The sequence below is a fragment of the Elaeis guineensis genome, chromosome 3 (assembly GCF_000442705.2).
Source record: "Elaeis guineensis isolate ETL-2024a chromosome 3, EG11, whole genome shotgun sequence".
NCBI classification, from domain to species: domain Eukaryota; kingdom Viridiplantae; phylum Streptophyta; class Magnoliopsida; order Arecales; family Arecaceae; genus Elaeis; species Elaeis guineensis.
In genome coordinates, this window is record NC_025995.2 from 83,071,162 (window position 1) to 83,092,624 (window position 21,463).

The 21,463-nt window shown below is 49.2% G+C and overlaps 1 protein-coding gene across 1 annotated transcript; it reads right to left on the reverse strand.

Annotated features, from left to right (window-relative positions):
* Positions 1 to 11,880: 11,880 nt before the first annotated feature.
* On the reverse strand, positions 11,881 to 13,409 carry LOC105041913 (fasciclin-like arabinogalactan protein 21). Its single transcript, XM_010918981.3, has one exon. The coding sequence runs from the start codon at positions 13,388 to 13,390 to the stop codon at positions 12,110 to 12,112; it is 1,281 nt and encodes a 426-aa protein (XP_010917283.3). The 5' UTR covers positions 13,391 to 13,409; the 3' UTR covers positions 11,881 to 12,109.
* Positions 13,410 to 21,463: the final 8,054 nt, after the last annotated feature.

Here is a 21,463-nt window from a genome sequence, read left to right on the forward strand (position 1 = left end):
TTCCTTAAGCCCAGTTATGTTCCGAATTGTTTTTTAAGTTATTTACTAAACATTTTGCTTGGGACTTTTGTGGTGAAGCTGGTTTTCTTTTGATCAGTGCCATCATGCGGCTGCGCTTCATTGTAAGAAAGCAGGTTTTCTGCAACAGGAGCAACCTAGAATCAAAAAAACAGCTGATATAGAAGTTTCACAATTGTCACAGACCTCTTAATTGTAATGAACACCAGAGAATCAGAATGCAACTCAAAAGTTACATTTCTTCTCAAATTTAGGAAGTCGAAGGTATTGATCTCTGCAATCGGATGAGACACAGCGAATTAATCAAACAAAAACTGATATAGAAGCTTCTCCGCTAGAAGCTTCTTGCAACCACAATTAGCACAAGAGGATCAAAGATTCATTTGGAAAGCCCGTTTCTATGTCCAATATCGAATGGAATCGAAAATATCCAAGTGCATGATAACTAGGCAAAATGGGGCGACACGAGATTGCCAAGTCTAGAGATCCACAGACACCGAGATAGCTGGATAACGCTAGGTGCCATACTCAGGGTTAGGCCTTAAGCCAGGGACTGGCTCGAGCCTGGATTAGGCCCATGGGTATCAGGAACGACCCTGACCCATCTGATGGTGCCTTTTGGACGCGTCAAGCGTGGCTTGCATCTTGTTTTCTGCCAAGTCTAAGTCGAGATTTCAGATTGTTTGGGCCCATCCAGCCTGTTGCGGCCAATCGCCTCGTCGCCCGATCGCCGGGAGCGTGCACCTGCAAAAGGAAGTCCGCACTGACCGGAGGCGACTCCGGCGGGGACCCTCCGACGGTCAAGTCAGAGAGGTGACTGGGCAACAGTAGAAATGCAGACAAAGAGCTCGTGAGGAGAGAGAGGGAGAGTGGAGCAAGCCTGAGTTTTTGGGAGGGACGGAGCGGATCGATCCCCGCACTGTTGCCTTCCCCGGTATATATATAGTGGAGCACGGTATGGCGCCGTCATTAATGGCGCAGACAAGTGAGGAACTGTCAACTCACTGTAGACTATCAGAGCCGCCGTGAAAATGTCATGTCGCCGTGTGGCCGTCTAATCACCAGGGTTGACCTAGCTCTCGACGGGACAATGCCCCTGGGTAACTGTGCCGCATGTCCGTGTCAGAGCTGACAAGGTCTGGCGGCTGTACGATGATGGGAGGAGCGACCGACCCTTGGTCGGTGGCCAGCAGAGTGGCGTCGGGTTCCTCCGTCAGTCGGCGAGTTTCATGTGGGTCGGCCTCTGGGTTTGGTCGGTCGGGATGGATACGCCCGACATACCTCCAGTCGGCGATGGGCCGTTGAAAAGCCGTCGGTAGCGTCCGTTAGTCGGGAACTCCTGCTTTCATCGGGGCGCTCCGACCGTCAATCGGTCGGTCGGTCGGCCAGTCGGAGACGGTCAGTCATCGGCCAGCCGATCGGTCGGTCGGTCGGTATCCCACAACAGTTGCCCCCCTCCACTCCTGAGTCGGACGGTAAGCTGGCGACTAGGAGTGGATTTTCGTATGCGAGGATCCGACCGTACCGCCGGTCAATACGGTGCCAGGCACCTCATAAATGTGGAGAGGCTTACTGGCGCCCGACGTCCAGTCGGCGCCAGGCGTCTCGTCCCATCAGCATCAGGTGTCGGTCGGCGCCGGACGTCCCGCGTGTCGGATGTCCCGCTGGTGTCAGCGATAAAACCAGGTGTCAGCCATCGGGATAGTCATGTCCCATCGGGAAGGGAACCATCATTCCCGCCGTTCCTCGGGAACACCAAACGTCGCGTCCCGTCGGGAAGACAAAATGTCGCGTCCCCCGCGACACGTGGCGCGTGGCACGGTTCGCGTTCGGTGGAGCGGATGGAGGCGACGTGGCGCAATCTGAAGGGGGGTGCGTCGAACCGTCGGACCGTCGGACGGCCCTGATGATGCCACGCGGCGAAATCTGGGGAGTCTTCGCTGGGCGTGCCTTCATCTCGACCGTTGGGGGGCACTATATATATAAAGTTACCCCCACATGGTTTTTTACCCTTCTTATTTTCACAGTCGAGATTTGCCGCCGAGCCTCCGTTCAGGTACTTCTCCGCTCTGCCCCCCTTGCGATTTTTCCTTCCAAGGGCTAGAGTAGCTTTCCCCTCCTTTCTTTCTTCCTTGCCGTTTTCTTGTACTCATGGCAGGACGTCCCCGGAGGTAGTCGGTCGGGGAACCGACCGAAGACACTCGGTCGTCCCCGGAGGTGGAGGCATCTTCACTTTCGGGGCCGAATGTCGATCAGATCCGGGAGCAGTACCGCATCCCGGAGCTGTTTCGGCTGTTCGCCCCTGGCGCCGATGGTCGGGTTAACAGCCCGCCCGAGGGCCAGGTGGCCTTCTATCTGGAGGATCTCCGGGCCGGCCTTCGATTCCCGGTTCCGGAGTTCATCCGGAATGTTTTGGACTATTACGGGCTATGCCCGGCACAACTTGCGCCGAACTCAGTTCGGCTAATAGTCAGTTTTGCCCTCCTGTGTCGGCTTTTGCCGACCGAACCTCGGATTTCTCTTTTCCGAGTTTTCTTTGTCCTCCGACCCCACCCTAAAGCCGAGGGTGGTGGTACTTTGTCCCTCGGAAAGGGCTTTCCTTCATCACTGGTCTTCCGACGTCCATTCACGGATGGAAGAACCAGTTCTTCTTCGCGTCGTCTTCTGCTCCCTGGGGGTTTCCCGCCCGTTGGGGGAATCCCGAACCGATCCCAATGAGAACAGTCGGGTGGAGGTCGGTGATCGGGAGGACTTCCATCGGCTGAAGGACATCTCGGTGCCGAAGCAGAGCGAGCTCGTCACCGAGCAGGCCTTGTATGACGCCGGCCTTAGCCCGGTCCCCCGTTTAGGTCGGTTTGCATTTTTCCGACATCTTTATTTTCTTTTCTGCCCTTTTCCTTTGCTCTGACCATTCGTCGTATTTTTTCAGATATGCCGCCGAGGACGCGACTGTCGGCTGCCGACATTCGTCAGCATGCCGTGAGGAAGAGGCCGGCGGCAGGAGCCGGACCGTCGCAGCCTCCCAAGAGGCCCCGTGTTGTTCCGCCGAGCGAACCAGCAGGGTCGGAGGCGGAGCCAGTGATCGCACTGTCGGCGCCGACAGTGCTGGCAGACGTCCCGTCGGAGGGACCATCAGTCGGGGGAACCGCTTCGCCCGACCGACGGGTGGCTGATCTGCAGGGGCACGCCGACTGCCCATCAGATTCCGGAGGTTCGGGAGGAGGCCCGCGAACCTGAGCGGCCGACGCATGCCACCGCCGCGCCATCGGCCGAGACTCGGTCGGGTCGAGCTTGCCGTCGATCTCCGACGTCAGGGCTTGGACGGCTAGCCGAGGTAAGGCCCCAATGGTGTCGGGTGACGAAGGTCGGTCGGCGGGCGGGTCGGCCGACTTCCCGCTTCCAGAGGGTGCGTCGGGACTGGCCAACCCTGACTTGGCCAGGAGACTGTGCCAAGCACTCCTTCTTCCCGCCGACATCGAAGCAATGAAGAACCAGCGTGTCTCCGACATGCTGTCGTCCTTCTATCCGATGCTGATTCGGGTAAACTCTCCTTCCTTCTGTTTTTAATTGCAGCTTCGCAAGTTCGGCTTACTAACAGTCGGCTCTTTTTTGTGCAGCTGGTCTTCAACATATCCGAGCTAGAGGCCGGATATCGGAAATTCGGGGATATGCGCGCGGCCTGGAGAGATAAGGTCGCGGGGCTCGAAGCGAGAAGACCATCCTTGTCGACCAATTCCAGCAGTCGGTCGAGCGGGAGAACCGACTCGAGGGGGAGGTCTCCCGACTCTCGGAGGAGAACTCCCGACTCAAGGAGGCCAAGGCATCGTTAGAGTCGGAGCTCAAGTCGGCGAAGGATGACGCGGCCAAGAAGTCCCGGACCATCCGTCGGCTCCGACATGAGCGAGACAGTGTCGGCAAAGAGTTGGAGGGCGAGCGCGAGCAACTCCGGGCAAGTCTCGGGAACCTCGCCAAGGCTGAAGAAAGCCGTGCCGCCGCTCAGGCCGACGCAGACGTTGCCAAAGCCGAAGCAGAGTCGGCGAAGGAGGCTTTGGGTCGGGCAGTCGAGGTCTTCCGGGACTCGGAGGAGTACCGCGAAGAGCTCCTCGAGAGCGGCTACCTCTCGTACCAAGTCGGGTACGAGGATGCCCGGGAAGCCGTTCGGAGCTTGTACCCCGAACTTGATCTCAGCAACGTGGTTCTGCCAGGGTCGGAGGCCCCAGCTGCGGAGGAGACGGCCGGACCAGCGTCGGATGGTCTCTCCACCAGGGCGGAAGCCGAAGACGTCGCGGAGCCGGTTGCCGAAGATCAGTCGGCCCCGACGGCTGAAGTCGGAGCAGATCTGCCGACCAACTCGCATCGTCGTCCAGTGGAGGACGTCGACTCCGATGATTAGTCGGTTTATTTTGTCTTCTGTTTTGCTTTGAATTGTAATCGGGCTCCGGCCTTTACCTTGTAGACTTTCCTTTGTTTATGGAAAAAATTTCTTTAAGTCTTGAATGAATTCTCCTTTTGCCCTCTCCCCTTGTTTGTAATGCCAAACATGTCTGCAATGTCGAACGCGAGTCGCTAACTTAGTTAAGTCACTACCCACGCAAGTCGGTAGGACTTCAGCAACTTGTGAAGCCCGAAAGCAGAGTGCGTTCCGACTTCAAGTCGGCTTCCGATAGTCGAAGTCCTTGGTCGGCACGTCAGTTAAGTAGTGGCCCGATGGCAAGCCGGGCTTTCATAGATGCCTTCGTCCAATGTCGTCTGGCGGAGTGTCGGGGAAACGATGGTTAGTCGGGTCCCCATGCTCTTGTGTCGGGTTCTGTTCCTTCCGTCATACGGTGGTAAGCCGAACGTCGTTCGGCCGTCGTTGATCGGTCGGCAAGTCGTGGACGCGACTAAGGTCGCGTCGTGCGATAGACGGTGGTAAGCCGAATATCCCTCGACCGGCCGTAGCCTGGTCGGAAGTCGCGACGATGGTCGCATGGGCTTTTAGCCTTTCTTTGGTCGAGGCCCGATCGGTCTGTCGGCCGATGGCTCTGCCCGAAAATTCGACCGTAGAGGGAGTATGGTCTCCCGTTCATAAGGCCGTCGGCCTTGCGAGGGTCGCGCATCGTCGAAGGAGGCTGCTCCCGTCATTGTAGATGAGTCGGTCCTTGTGAGGGTCCGACACGTCGGCGATAAGGATGTTGGTGTCAAAGATGCACTAAGTCCACATCGCCGCGTCGGTGCTCGACCTTGGTGAGCAGCGGTCATTAGTCGAAGAGTTAGACTCCGAGATTCCAAACTGGACTTGTATTCCAACTTGAATACAGAATTCACTGGTGATACAGCTTCAAGTTGTCGGCGTTCCAAGTCGGGGAATGGGCTTCCCCTCAAGGGTCTCCAGCCGATAGGCTCTTGGCCCGAAGGTGTCTGCGACTTTGTAAGGCCCTTCCCAGTTTGGTGCCAGCTTCCCTTGGTCCAATGGCTTCGACACTTCTGCCTTCCTCAAGACCAGGTCGCCAGGTCTGAAGAGCTTAGGCTTGACCTTGGCGTTGTAGTACCGGGCGACCTTTGTCGATATGAAGCCATTCGGATTTGAGCCTCATCCCGTAGTTCGGGGAGGAGGTCTAGGTCGGCCCTCCGACTCTCGGAGTTGTCTGGCTCTTGGTACCGCTCGACCCTGGAGGATGGTAGGCCAATTTCGAGCGGGATCATGGCTTCTGTCCCGTAGGCCAAGCTGAACGGCGACTCCCCGGTCGGGACGCGGGGGTCGTTCGGTAAGCCCACAGAACGGAGCCCAGCTCGTCGACCCAGAGACCTTTGGCTTCATTCAGTCGGGTCTTGAGTCCGTGAAGCAAGGTTCGGTTGGCCACCTCAACCTCACCGTTGGACTGTGGGTGCCCGACGGAAGTCAATCGATGCCGGATGTGGAATCTGGCGCAGAAGTCCTTGAAGTCTTTGTTGTCGAATTGCCGACCATTGTCGGTGACGATGGTGTACGGCAACCCGAACCTGAAGATGATGGATTTCTGGATGAAGTCCTCCATCTTCCGCTCGTGATCTGTGCCAAGGGCTCGGCCTCGACCCACTTCGTGAAGTAGTCGATGGCGACGACGATGAACTTCCTTTGGCCCGACGCTGGTGGGAATGGGCCGAGTATATCGACTCCCCACTGGGCGAAGGGCCACGGAGCGACAATGGGTGCGATTTGGCTGGCCGGTTGGTGCTGAATATTGGCATACTTTTGGCATGGCTCGCACCTTTGACCAACTCTGCCGCATCCTTCTTCATGGTCGGTCAGTAGTAGCCTTGTCGCAGGACTTTGAAGGCTAGGGACTTGCCCCCCAAGTGGTTCCCGCAGATTCCTTCGTGAACCTCCCGGAGAGCATAGTCGGCGTCGGTCGGCCCCAAGCACCTGAGTAAAGGGAGGGAAAATGACCTTTTGTAGAGTCGGCCGTCCATGATGACATATTGCGACGCCGACCATCGGAGTCGCTTGGCCTCAGCGGGATTTTCGGGGCTGATCCCATCGGTTAGGTACCGGACGATCGGGTCCATCCAACTTGGCTCGGACGTTAGTTGCTGTACTTCTTCAACCTGATCGATGCTCGGCTGCTGGAGGCTTTCGACGAACGTCCGACCCAAAGAGTCGTAGGCCGACGTTGCCAATCTGGAGAGAGCGTCGGCACGGGAGTTCTCCGATCTGGGGATGTGGGAGATTTCAAAATGTTCGAGGCGTGCCACGAGGTCCTTGACTTTCTGAAGGTACTTGATCATAGTCGGATCTCGCCCTCGAACTCGCCCTTCACCTGCCCCACGATCAGTTGAGAGTCGGAGAACGCCCGGAGGCTGTCGATGCCCAGCTCCTTCGCCATCCTCAAGCCAGCGAGGAGTGCCTCGTATTCGGCTTGATTGTTGGAGGCCTTGAAGTCGAACCGGAGGGCGTATTCGGTGACCACCCCCTCCGAATTCGTGAGCAGGAGCCCGGCCCCGCTTCCCTGGGCGTTCGAGGCTCCGTCAATGTGGAGTACCCAGGTGGAGATCGGGTCTGGCTCAGAGACCGCATCTCGTCCCGGGCCTTCACTCCCGACCCTTGGTCGGTCGTCGGGCATTCGGCGATGAAGTCGGTCAAGACCTGGGCTTTCAGGGCAGGCCTTGGTCGGTACTGAATGTCGAACTCGCTAAGCTTCATTGCCCACTTAGCGAGTCGTCCCGATGTGTCGGGTCGGCGCAAAATTGCCCTCAGGGGCCGGTTGGAGAGCACCGCAATGGCATGGGCCTGGAAGTATGGTCGAAGTCGTTGTGCGGAGACGGTCAAGGCGAAGATCATCTTCTCCGTCTCTGAATATCTGGCTTCCGCCCGTGGAGCACTTTGCTGATGTAGTAGATGGGCTGGTGAGTTCGGCACTCATTTTTCCGAACGAGCACCGAACTGATCGCCTCGGAAGATGTGGCCAAGTAGAGATACAAGGTCTCCCCGACCTGCGGCTTTACGAGCAGCGGCGGGGAAGCCAAGTACCTTTTCAGGTCTCCGAAGGCCCGTTCGCACTCATCCGACCAAGAGAAACCGTTCGCTTGATGCAAAGTCTTGAAGAACGGGAGGCACCTTTCAGCCGACCGAGAAATGAATCGGCTAAGAGCGACGATTCTTCCGTTCAGCTGTTGGACCTCCTTCTTGGTGTTCGGATGGCGCATGTCGAGGATGGCCTTTATTTTCTCAGGATTGGCCTCGATCCCTCTCTGAGAAACGAGGAATCCGAGGAACTTCCCTGAGGTCACCCCGAAGGCATATTTGGTCGGGTTGAGCTTCATTCGGTGCCATCGAAGGGTGTGAAATGTCTCCTCGAGATCCCGAACATGGTCAGGGATCTGCGCGCTTTTCACCAGCATGTCGTCCACATACACTTCCATGTTGCGGCCGATTTGGTCTTTGAAGACCTTATTGACGAGTCGCTGGTAGGTGGCACCGGCGTTCTTCAATCTGAAGGGCATCACCCTGTAGCAGTAGAGGCCCTTGGGAGTTACGAATGCGGTGTGCTCCTCGTCTTCAGGCGCCATCCGGATCTGATTGTACCCGACGAAGGCGTCCATAAAGCTGAGCAGCCGAAATCCGGACGTCGCATCCACCAGCTGGTCAATCTTCGGAAGTGAAAAGCTGTCTTTTGGGCAGGCTCTGTTGAGGTCGGTGTAGTCGATGCAGATCCTCCACTTTCCGTTGGCTTTTTTGATCATGACGACATTGGCGAGCCAATCGGGATACGTGGTCTCTCGGATGAAGCCTGCTTCGAGCAGCTTGTCCACTTCTTCGTCGATGGCCTTCTGCCTTTCTGGGGCGAAGGACCTTTTCTTCTGCCTCACCGGTTTCATCGTCGGGTCGATGTTGAGTCGGTGAGTCATTATTTCGGAGGAATGCCCGACATATCTGCTGCTGACCAAGCAAATATGTCGGCATTGGCCGTCAGAAGCTCCGCTAGTCGTCGTCGTTCGGGGTCGGGCAATTGGGACCCGACCCAAACTTTCCGATCGGGATCTTCTGCAATCGGGATTGCCACTATCTGTTCGGCGGGCGAACCCCGTTCTTCCCCCTCCCTTTGGTCCATCTTGTCGAGTGTCAGAGGATCTTTCGTCTCGTCGCCTTGAGCGGAGATTTGGAAGCACCGCCGAGCGAGCTGTTGATCTCCACGCACCTCTCCGACTCCATTTTTAGTCGGAAATCGAACAAGGAGATGGTACGTCGAGACGATCGCCTTGAGGGCGTTCAATCCGGATCGTCCGAGTATGGCGTTGTAGGCCGAAGGAACCTGGACGACCGCGAAAGTGAGGAAGACCGTGTTTTGCCGTGGTTCGGTACCGACCGTCACGGGCAGAGTGATTTCTCCTTCTGTCGTGACGGCATCCCCGGCAAAGCCGATCAATGGCATGGAGACCCTCTTGAGTCGGTCGGTTGACAGTCGCATTCGGGAGAAGGTCGAGTAAAACAAAACATTTGTCGAACTTCCATTATCAACGAAAATTCATTTTACATCATAATTGGCTATTGTCGCCGACACAACAACAGCGTCGTCGTGGGGAGTCTGGATGCCCCGAACGTCGTCTTCCGCGAAGGTGATTACGTCGTTCGATCGTGGTCTTTTCGTCGGCTCTCCTCCTGCAGACGTCCCCGGGCCCAACCGCTTGGAGATCATGTTGATGACCCCTGCCGTCGGCTTGTTAGTCGGCTCTTTTTCAGTCGGTTGGGGGGACTGATCGGCAATCGGTTGGGTCGGCGGACCCCTCCGGAACTTGCCAAGGTACCCCCGACGGATGAGATTTTCGATCTCATCCTTCAACTGCATGCACCGCTCAGTGTCGTGACCGTGGCTCCGATGGAAACGGCAGTACTTTCGACGGTCGAGGCCCTTTGCCTTCAGAGGCGGAGGCCATCGCAGGTATTCTTCTCCTTCGATCTCCATCAAGATCTGCGCACGGGGAGCTGAAAGAGGAGTGTATGAGTCGTACCTGGGACGCACCGGCCTCGGAGTTTGTTGCCGGGGCGATTTTTGGATGTGTCGGGGTGGCGAGACCCGACTATTGGTCGGGGGCCTGCTGGGTTCGGCAGGTTCCCGACCCTTCTTGCGCTTCTCCTTCGGGCCTCGGGGCTCGGCCAAGCGTCGATCGGACGCTCCTTCGTCCGCGCGCATATACTTGTATGCGCGCTCCAGTAGCTCGGCATAAGTCCGGGGGAGGGTCTTGTCCAGAGAATAAGTGAACCGGGATGCCCTCAGGCCCCGCTTCATGGCTGAGACAGCCATGTCTTCATTGAGGTCCCGGACTTCGAGCGTGGCCGCGTTGAATCGCGCCACGAAGTGCCGGAGCGTCTCATTTTCCCCCTGCTTGAGGGAGAAAAGGCTGTCCGACGTTCGCGGCGGCTTTCGACTGGTGCTGAAGTGGGCCACGAACGAGTGCTCGAGCTGCCCGAAGGAATGGATACTTCCGGATCGGAGACCGGAGTACCAGGCCCTGGCAGCCTTGCGAAGTGTGGCGGGGAAGCCGATGCAAAAAAGAGCGTCGGTTGCCCCTTGAATCGTCATGAGAGCTTTATAGCTCTCGAGGTGGTCGACTGGGTCGGTGGAGCCGTCATATGGCTCCACATGCGGTATTTTGAACCGACTGGGAATCAGCTCGTCGAGGATCAGTCGGGAGAGAGGTTGGACGGTCTGGAAGTCGATGTCGTTCGAAGACTTCTGGCCGTCCGTCTGCAGTTGGGCGAGTCGGCGGTCGATTTCCTTGAACCGTCGCTCGTAGTCGTCCGCTCGTCGATGCTGGGAGACCCCAGGAGTGGAGTCTCCGGAGGATTCTGAGAGGGAGGCCGACGGTGTACGCGGCCGCTTCTCTTTCCTTGCTCGCTCCAGCAGGGAAGGAGAGGGCTACCGGGACCGTCGGTCGTCGCGCCATGGTCGTCCCTCCTCCTCTCCGTGGGAGCGCTGTTGAGGGCGCTCACGTGGAGGAGACAGGGATCGGCGCGGTCGTCGACGGCTGCTCCTGGAAGGCATGGGTCGGGCAGCCGGCTGCTGCTGGAGGCTTTTGACTGCATCGGTTAGTACGGTAATTTGCCGTACGATAGCCGCGATCTGGGCCTCCGTGGTCACCGCGGGGCGCGGAGAGCTAAGCTCTGCTGCTGGTGGTGGCGGGGAGGCCTCTTCCCGATGGGAAGAGCGCCTCGCCGACCCGGTGATCCTCGATCGTTGAGCTCTTGTCTTTGTCATGCTGTCCCCTACCTGACGCGCCAATCTGTTGCGGCCAATCGCCTCGTCGCCCGATCGCCGGGGAGCGTGCACCTGCAAAAGGAAGTCCGCACTGACCGGAGGCGACTCCGGCGGGGACCCTCCGACGGTCAAGTCAGAGAGGTGACTGGGCAACAGTAAAATGCAGACAGAGAGCTCTTAGAGGGAGAGAGAGGGAGAGTGGAGCAAGCCTGAGTTTTTGGGAGAGACGGAGCGGATCGATCCCTCGCACTGTTGCCTTCCCCGGTATATATAGTGGAGCACGGTATGGCGCCGTCATTAATGGCGCAGACAAGTGAGGAACTGTCAACTCACTGTAGACTGTCAGAGCCGCCGTGAAAATGTCATGTCGCCGTGTGGCCGTCTAATCACCAGGGTTGACCTCGCTCTCGGCGGGACAATGCCCCTGGGTAACTGTGCCGCATGTCCGTGTCAGAGCTGACAAGGTCTGGCGGCTGTACGACGATGGGAGGAGTCGGCCGACCCTTGGTCGGTGGCCAGCAGAGTGGCGTCGGGTTCCTCCGTCAGTCGGCGAGTTTCATGTGAGTCGGCCTCTGGGTTTGGTCGGTCGGGATGGATACGCCCGACATACCTCCAGTCGGCGATGGGCCATTGAAAAGCCGTCGGTAGCGTCCGTTAGTCGGGCACTCCCGGCTTTCAGTCGGGGCGCTCCGACCGTCAATCGGTCGATATGCCCGTCAGTCGGTCGGTCGGTCAGTCGGAGACGGTCAGTCAATCGGCCAGCCGATCGGTCGGTCGGTATCCCACAACACAGCCTATGGACAACCATACTATACGTCCCTTGAATTTGTTATAACTGTATGCGTTTGATTCACGCCTAATTATGTGAATGTGAGTGCTAGCGCAATACCTATTTCGTTTAAGAATCTACAGGCAAAAACACTATCTACGGGTAGTTGTCATGAACAATTTCGCATCCGAGAGAGCATAGCCAGAAGCAGTGGGCCTGCGGCGGAGGAAGCACTTAAATGTTGCGGAATTGGTTTTTGGCAATCAGACTACTGTCCTCGAAAGTTTAATGTGAAATCCGCTCAGCTGCTTCATTTCCTTTCTGTCAAAGAAGACACTGATTTCTTTTTATTTCATTTAGGAAATAGAAGCCAATGGTTTCTTCTTTTTTGTTTAGGAAATGCAAACTATAGAATGTCATGTTTTAGAAAGAATAGCGGACGAGATCAAACAAACAACTGGAAGTGAAAATTTTCATGAAGAACTTTGTTGTAACCGCAATTAGCACCAGAGAATCGGAAATCCAATTCTACATTTCGATGTCAGAACGGATCGAAAATACCGCGTAGAGTGAGAAATCGGCAAGAAAAGGATGACGAGTCGCCCCGTCACAGTCCCTCGTCCTCCAGATCCACAAACGCTGAGATCGCTGGAGAGACGCTGGGTGCCATATCGGAGCACCCGGCGGCGGGACCCGAAGGGCCGCAGGCCCCCCTCCCACCGACGGCAGCCCTCGTCGGCGCCACCGTCTCAAAGAACCCGTCCTCCGGTGGCGCCGCAGCCGACCACGTAGCCGCCGCCAGATCCGCCAGGTACAGGTGCGGGAACGGCAAGAAGATGCCGTGGACCACGACCTTGGAGTTGTACACCGCGTCGGGGACCTTGATCGGCACGTAGTTGATTCTGAGGGCCGATCCGGAGGGACCGACGGCGGCGGTGTCGGTGGAGCCGGAGTGGGTGACCACCAGGTGCTGGCCGTGGACCAAAGTCGGGAAGGTGGTTCCCGCAGGGAGCCTTAGCAGGTCGGCGTGCATCAGGAGGCGATTGGGGACGACGTGGAACCGGACATTGGTCACATAGGCGTGGCCGCCGGCGAAGATGGCGGAGTCGTCGACGGCGAAGACCGTCATGTTCTGGAGGCCGGCGAGCTCCGCGTACTTGATACGCATCGCGAGGGCGAGGATGCTGTAGCCCCCGCTGCGGAGGCGGACCATGGCGTCGCGCAGCATGAGCTGCACGATCGCCGATCCGGGTCGATGGCTGGCGATCTCCGGCGGAAAGTAGGACTTGGGGTAGGGGATGTAGTCCTGGCGGCAAGAAAGCGGGGAGAGGGGGCTGACGAAGCCCTGGAGGCCGTGGATCACGATCCGGCCGTCGTTGAAGAGGTCTGGCCGGGTGACCTCAACGCCGTCGACGAAGATCTTGAAGGCAATGGGGGAGGAGGAGTTGGATCCTGGGCGGGAGGCTGTGGAGGTAACGGTGAGGCAGCGGCCGGGGCTGGCGGTCTCGAGTTTGGAGCCGAAGGCGAGGTTGGAGAGGTGGATCTTGGAGAAGAGGCCGGGGACGAGGTGCTCGCGGAGGAGGGCAGCGGGGGAGCAGGCGGCGCAGGAGCGAATGGAGTCGTCTGAGGGGGCGAAGACGGTGATGGGGCCGGAGGGGGCGGCGGCGGAGGCGGAGGAGATGAGGGCGGGGACCGCCATGGCGAGCTCCTGGAAGCCGAGGTTGGCAAGGATCGCGCCAAGGAGGGTCGCCTGGTGCGGTTCTTGGGGAGGCGGAGAACCGGATCCGGCGGGCGAGGTGGAGGGGGAAGATGGCTGGAAGGCGGCGGAGGAGAGGAGGAGGAGGGAGAAGAGAGCGAGGAGGGAGGAGAGAAGAGAAGGGGAAGCCATTAACGCTTCGAGAAGAAGTGGAGACTGAGAGCAGTGGAGGGAGCCGAGAGCGGGGAGGGGTATTTATGGAGCCAAGGTGGAGCGGGAGATGGGCTGTTAGGCCGTTATGGTCCGTACCGTCCTTTCAAAACTCTTTAGTTGACTAAAATGCCCTTCAGTATTCTGTGAATTATGGAATTGCTTGGGTTTGGCATCTTGCTTGGGGCGCAAGGATTAAAATGAACCGGATAAGGATCGGGCTGGTGCTATCCGACTCGATCCAATCCGTTAAAGCTTTCCACGGATCGGAGGTTTGATTTGGACAGGTCTGGCCATGTAGCCCAACTAGACTAGACCTGCTTTTAAAAAAAAAAAAAAAAATTTATAGTAAGAAAAGGAGCATAAAGCTGAATTAAAACAACAAGGGGTTATATAGTTACATCATACATATACTATCAAATATATCCATACAAATATCCACAAGTTTGTGCCTAACAAATTTCATTTTTCCTAATGGCTTCAAACTAAAAGATGATGCAAATTCTCCTCCCAAAAAACCTACTGTGTGAATAGTTTGGTACTTTAGCCTACATCTTTTCCATCAAAGCTCACCTACGAATAGAAAGAACCTTGACAGCAGGCTACTTTGTTGATGTAGATGCAAAATACTAGACCTGACTAATGCTGAGGCAGATGCTAAAATAATAAACCTTGGTACACTGAGAAAGCCATCCAGCAAACAGGGACTATTCATGATATAGTAAGAACTCAAACTAAGATGAGACAAAGAAGTATTCTCCCATGTAGAAGTGATGCAAGCATCCTGCGACCAAAAGAGCAGCATATATTGATTTTGCAACTAGGGAAAGTGTTGTAAACAGTAAAGTAGTAGCCAGCTGAAAAGAGCAATTCATAGGGACAATCATGACATTTTCTTTAATGACTGCTCGGATTGCAACACCAAGACAATGTTTGATAAGGAACTCTTGCTCAAAGCTCTGCATTATGACAGTGAGACATAAGGTTTTTGAACATGACAAACCATTCTCATAATATGCTTCCTCCTGCACTTGATCATAAATAAAAAGAAGCCTAATGCATAACCAAATTAGGCCATAGATTTGACTAACTATAACCCAATTCTCAATTAACCAGAGCTGAGTACCCCAAAGAAGAGAAAATGTACCAATCAGTGCCCAACCATATTTAATGGAACACAACATAATAACCCCGGTATAAGCTCCATAATAACTTGAACATGAGTGGCACCTGTGAGTATTAAGATCACACTCAATATAGGAATGCAATGAAGTGATACCATGCAATTGCCCTCCATTCCAAATCATCTGAAACCAAAGGGATAATAAAGAAGAAATCCGTAAGCATTTTCCATTCAATACAAGTTTGAAGAGTTCTTTTGAGCTCAGTGGTTTGACAATCACTCCTCTGATACTAGAGCTGACAGTTGTGCTAATTATATCTATAATATAAGAGCTGATAGCTATGCCAACTAGGGCTGAAAATGCTTCGGTCGGTTTGGTTTTATGTGATTTTTTAAAACCAAATCGGCATTTTGGTTTAAAAGATTTACAAAACTAAATATTTGACTAAACACAATTGATTATTTCGGTTTGATTTTATATCGGTTCGATTTATTCTTGTAGCTTTTCCAAATATTTGAACAGTTTGAACGATTTTTCAGTTTAAGCAGATTCGTCTATTTGGTTTCTATTTTTTGTTCCTTTATTATGATCCATAATCAAATCAGATTTGATTTAAATTGGATTGAAATAAAGCCAAATCAATATTTTAGATTCTTAATTCATATAAAGTACATAGTCCAACTTTGAATATACATATAACATAAGTATATATATAAATATATGAAGCATATAATATAGGTATATATATAAATATATAAAATAATAATATTTTAATTTCAATTTGTCAGTCGGTTTGGTTTCAGCAGATCACATAAATTAATAACCAATAACCAAACCGAAATATCGATTTTTCTATTTTATTCAACCGAACCGAATCAGTTAAACCGTCAAACTGCCATATTTAGTTCAATTCAGATCGGATTGGATGGTTTAGGCAGTTTAATCAGAATTTTTTATACCCCTAATGCCAACCTTGATATCTAAACATAACAAACCACATAACGATCCAATATAATGCAATGCTCCAAGTTAGTGTCACCACAACCACCCGCTCAAGTGATCACTATTGTTATGACTTCCTAATATGCATAACATTATATCTGTCAACCTAAAGTAAAACAACAAATGATGGATCAAGTAGATCCTCTTGCTTCCACATTATGTCACCATACAAGGCATAGTTTGCTAGGAAGTCAACACTTGATTAGGCTCATGATAAGCATAAGAAACTTAGCATACCAATCGAGAGGCTTTTCTGGCTAAAATATTTTATAAAATAAGATTATGGTGCATTTTAGAAATAAAAAATTTTTTGATCCAATTGGTGACCGTAAAAGAATCTCACTCAAGTCAAATCTGTTCAGCACCACATTCTTGCACCAGCACCTTAAATCCCAATCAGGCAGTAGTAAGTTCATCCATAGGGATAGATTAGAGCAGTAAGAATTTGCCACTGATTCGAACCAATCTTACCATATCATTTTTAATCACAAAATCTATTACCGCTTGATTGTTCTTAACATACGCATCAAAATTGACCTTCAACACCTCAAAGGGAGGAGGCGGCCACAACACCATCTTAGCCGAATGAGAAGGATGTATTTGTTGCATGCCATTGCCCTAGTACCTAAATGGGATACCAAAGTAACTAAAATTATGAAGATGCCCAAGAGCTATATTATTTATGATGGTCTTTATTATCAACTGGTGAGGGGACTATATCATTTGTTGAAACAAACATTCATTGCAAGCTATCTAGATGGACCATGCCATTAAAGCAAATAAAGATTTATATTTCTCTTCCACCTTTGTATTTGACAAATACTCAATCAACATTGACAAAAAAGTAAGACAAATTAAAATCATTGTTGCCGAAATATTTCATTTGGGTCCAACAATCCTTTGCAAATGAGTATTTCACAATCAGATGATCACAGTCCTCCTCCATCAACTGACATATATCACAATAAATCTTATTATTTGGAATTATTTCTCTTCTAGATAGTACAAATTTATAAGAAAATTTATTCCAGACCAACCTCCACCAAAACATTTTAACCCATGGTTGAATTTTCAATTTCTAAACCCATTGAACATTAGGTGCTCCCACGGGCAAAGAGTTTTGAGAAACAACATTCACATCAGATAGAAATATGAATCCTTTTAGTGTGACTCCACACTAGCTGATTAGCCTAGGATCCATGAATAAAAGAAATTCTTTGGATCTGAGTCATCATGTCAGCCAAAAAACAATTTTCAAGAAGATTAGCATCCCATTAATGATCAGAGGTAATAAGTTCTGAGACCTTCATCTCATTAATATTAATCTTCATATTCAAATATGGAGGCCATCTGATTAGAGGTATGTTAGTAAGCTAAGGGTTAGTAAGGATGTTGACCTTTTGATCATTTTCAATTAACCATTGGATTAGGGGTGAAAGTGGTATGGATATTATCTGTCCGGATCTATTTTCGTATCCGAATCAATCTAAATATAGATAGAAATTTAAAGATCAGACTAATATCCGTATCTATATCCATATCTGTCAAAGAAAAATGGATATGGATATGGATCAACAACTATCCAATCTATGTCTGAATATCCAAATCTATATATAATCTTATATAATTTTATATAGTATTTATTAATTTAAAAAATATATAATTATATAAATATATTATTAACTTGATTTATCATCTATTTAGTAATATCTTTGATTATATAGTCATAAAGTTTAATTATCTAAGTAATATTTATAATGATATCCATATTTTCAGTACCCAAATTGTATCCGTATCCGTTGAAAACAAATATGGATATGAATTTTTTCATCTGAATAATATCTATATCTATATTTGTATCCATCAGGCAAAATAAATATAGATATGGATATGGTGATATCCGATCCATATCTGATCCGATTTCAGCCCTAATTGGAACTGATTTTAGACCAGCTTACCACATGAAGTAATTTTCCTCCATCTAGTAGCACAATGTCTAGGCAAAGCATAAGAATCCCAAGTCCCTTTAAAATTATTTTTGAGCCCATATAGAGGATAGTTGTAGGACCAAATGAGCTGCCAACTTGCATAAACAAGCTCAATGATACCCAACAAGGGAAGACAAATCAAGACCTCTATGATCCTTAGGCATGCAAATCCGGTCCCATAAAATAAGATGAAGCCCTATATGGTATAAAGAATTGTCCCATAAAATAGCATGGAACTCCTTTTCAAGTTGCAAGAGAGTAGCAATAAAAACAAGAACACATAATAAAGAACACAAAGAAATAGAGGCCAAGATAGAAGAAAGCAATGTTGCCCTTCCTATAAGAGATCGAAAACATCTTCCAAGACTAACCAGCAATCTTAGATGATACCTTATCAATAATAAATGTTAAATCAACATATTTGTAGGCATATCCAAAATTAGGAACTCTTAAATATTTCTAAGTATCATTTTGTGGCATAATACACTACAAGAAATTTGACTTTTAACGACGAAATTTTAGCGACGAAATTTATTTCGTCGCAAATAATTAAGCTTTTGCAACAAAATTTAAATTTCGTCCCCAAAAATTAGGTATTTGTGATGAAAAAAATTTTGTTGCAAAAAGTTATATCTTTTGCAACGAAAATTTCATTTTTGTTGCTAGAAGTTAATCTTTAGCGACGAAATTTTTTTTTTGTTGTAAAAAATATTTTTTTTACAATAAATTTTTTTTTCATAGTAAAAAAATATTTTTTTGCAATGAAAAAAAATTTATCGCAAAAAAATTATTTTTTTGCGACGAAATTGATATTTCATTGCAAAAAATAAAGATTTTTTCGATCAATTTATTTGTATTTAGCGACGAAACTAGTTCGTCGCTAAATTTTATTTTATTGAAAAAATTTGAATATTTTGTGATGAAAATTTAATATTCGTTGCTAGAAATTAATCTTTAGCAATGAAAATTTTTTTCATCGCAAAAAATTATTTTTTTTGATGATGAAAAAATTTTTCGTTGCTAAAATTTATTTTTTTTGCGACGAAAATAATTGCGTTGCAAAAAATTTGATTTTTTGTGATGAAATATTTTTTTCGTTGCAAAAAATTTGATTTTTATGATAATTTTTTTATATTTGCGACGAGATTAAATTTTCGTTACAAAAAATTTATCAATAGCGATGAAATAATTTTTGTTGTAAAAAATATATTTTTTTGCGACAAAATATTGACTTTTCATAATGAATTAATTTCATCACTAAATATTTTTTAATTAAAAAAAAGGTACTTTGAAATAGGGCAAAAATTTGTTCCAATTCAAAATAAATCTCGCTCGTTCTCTCCTTTGCCCACGCCGCCGTGGTCGCCAAACTCTTTCTCCCTCCTCGGTCACCGGCGATAGTCCTCCTTCCCCAGTCGTCGGTCATCGATCATCCTTCCCGATAAGTACTCTCCCTCCCCGCCACCATCCTCTCTCTCTCTCCCTCCCCGCCGCCGTCGAGCCCTCCCTCCCCACCACCTCCGGGAAGAAGAGTAGGCCGCAGAGGACCTCACACTTGTCCTCTCCCTCCTCGCCTCCACTGTCTCCCTCCGCTTCCTCTCTGACTCCTCCTCCCTCCTCTCTGCCTCCTTCTCCCTCTCTCGCCTCCTTCTCCCTCTCTCGCCTCCTCTCCCTTTTTTCCTCCCCGTCCCTCCTGTCTGATCCCTCCTTCGGCCCGTCGGACCAGCAGCTCAGCACTGCCCTCTTCCGCCTTGCCCACGCTATCCCCTTCCACGGTGTCGCCGTCGCTTCGGCCTCCCGTCCGCCACCTGCCGCCTCCCATCCCTCCCTCTCTTTCTCACTCTTCCTCCCTCCCCACCGCTGATCGAGCCATCCCTCCCCACCGTCGGTCGATCCCTCCCTCCCCTGTCTCCCTCTCTCATTCACTTTCTCAGACGTGCCTAAACTCATTTTCTTTCTCACTCTCCCTCCCTCACTTTCTCTGTCACTCTCCCCATCTCCTTCTCTTACACCTGACTTGTCTGGTTTCATAGGGCCGTCACCGCTGCTGTCGCTGCCACCGCCGCCACCATCGTTGGTTGCCGTCACCGTCACTGCACAGCTATCGGATTCAAGGGGAGAGTTGAAGGTGAGAATAATTTTTTTAATTTATATATTTTTTAATTTTTATAATAATTTTTTCTCAATTAATTTTAGCCATTAGAAGTAATTATTTGTTATTTTAATAATTAGATATAATGTTAGATATAATTATTTGTTTGATATAATTAATTTTAGTCATGATTTAAAAATATTTTAAAATAAAAATAATTATAATAATAATATATTAATTGTAGCATAATAAATTTATAAGCCTTAGAATTTTCGTTCGAGGATAGCGTGCATAAACCAATATTTTTTTTATGAAAAAAATATTGGTGCTTTACACACATCAAGGTAAGAATTAAATTTGGATATCTTGCATATCATTACATGATCCATATTATTTTTGGTTATATAAATAATTTTTTTATTATATGAATAATTTCAGGTATTTGCTTTTTGGTATGATGACTGTGTAAGATAATATTGACTTCAAAGATTGCACCGACGAAGAAGTGACGGTATGTATTCTCAAAATGGCTGCAAATAGATACAGAGATCGGCGATGTAAGATTCATAAATACTGCAATGAGTTGCAGGCGAAGGAGATTGATCCTGTGACCCAGCCATACAGAAATTGGGCTGGGTCTAGTGACGATTGACGGTGGTTATGTGAGTACTTTGGAAGTGAGGCATTTCAGGTATGTCTAGTATTTTAAGTTATTTTAATTTTATTATGTCCTTTAGTGGTTATAATTGTATGTATTTTATAGCGACGATCAGAGACGAATAAGATGAATAGGAGTAAGATTGATTCTATTCACACGCAAGAAAGTACCTCTTTTGCACAGAAAATGAAGAGGATGGTACGTAACTATATTTGCAATCATACGTTGTAACTTCTTATTAAATATTTATATTATTTTGATATCTTTTTTCTTCTTTTCTTTTGTTTAAATAGGGACTATCTGGAGTCGACGTTTATGCTAAATTCTATCAAAACAAGAGTGGCAAATTCGTGACCAAGGAGGTGAGGTAGCATCATGTAAGTATCATTACTCTATATTTTGAATACTTTTAAAGAGTTTGAAAAAAATTTATGATTTTATTTGGTTTATTATGAAGAAAAAAATATTACAATTGAGAGAGCAGGCGATGAGGGAGGTTGGATCTAACGATGATACTGGATCACAGCAGGTTTGTTTGATGACAGATGATACGATTTTGGATACCGTCCTCGGACGACAGCTAGGATCTGGTCATAGCATGCGGTCCAAAAAATCACGCAGTTCATCATCCGGCCAGTCTGATGATGCATCGATGCCAGAGACAGTTAGGACATCCATGAGCATGATGCAAGATCAGATTAGTTACTGGATGAATCATAGTCAGACACTCGAGAGGATAATGGCTGCGATGGCGAGATGGCTCGATATTGATGCTTCTGAGTTAGCACCTCTATAGTCACATGATGCCACCTCTGCACCACCATCGCGACACATATCGGGTCAGGGATCGATGCCTGGAGAAGGAAACGAGGCCAATGAGCCAGATCATACCTAGTTTGTAGTTTTTTTAAATTTAAAATGGTGTATGGACTTATATTTTTGTATATGACAACGAAGATTATGAAACTTTTTGTTACTTGGAATTGGTATTTTGAATTAGAATATTTCTATTGTGTTAATATATTGTTATGTAAAATATGTTTGATCTGAGAATTTGTATTTGAGCAGATTTTTTTTGATAAAAAAAATAAAAATTAAATTTTTTCTCCAAAATTTAATTTAGCGATGAAATATTAATTTCATCATAAAAAAATTTATGAATCCAAAAAATAAAATTTTTATTATACATTG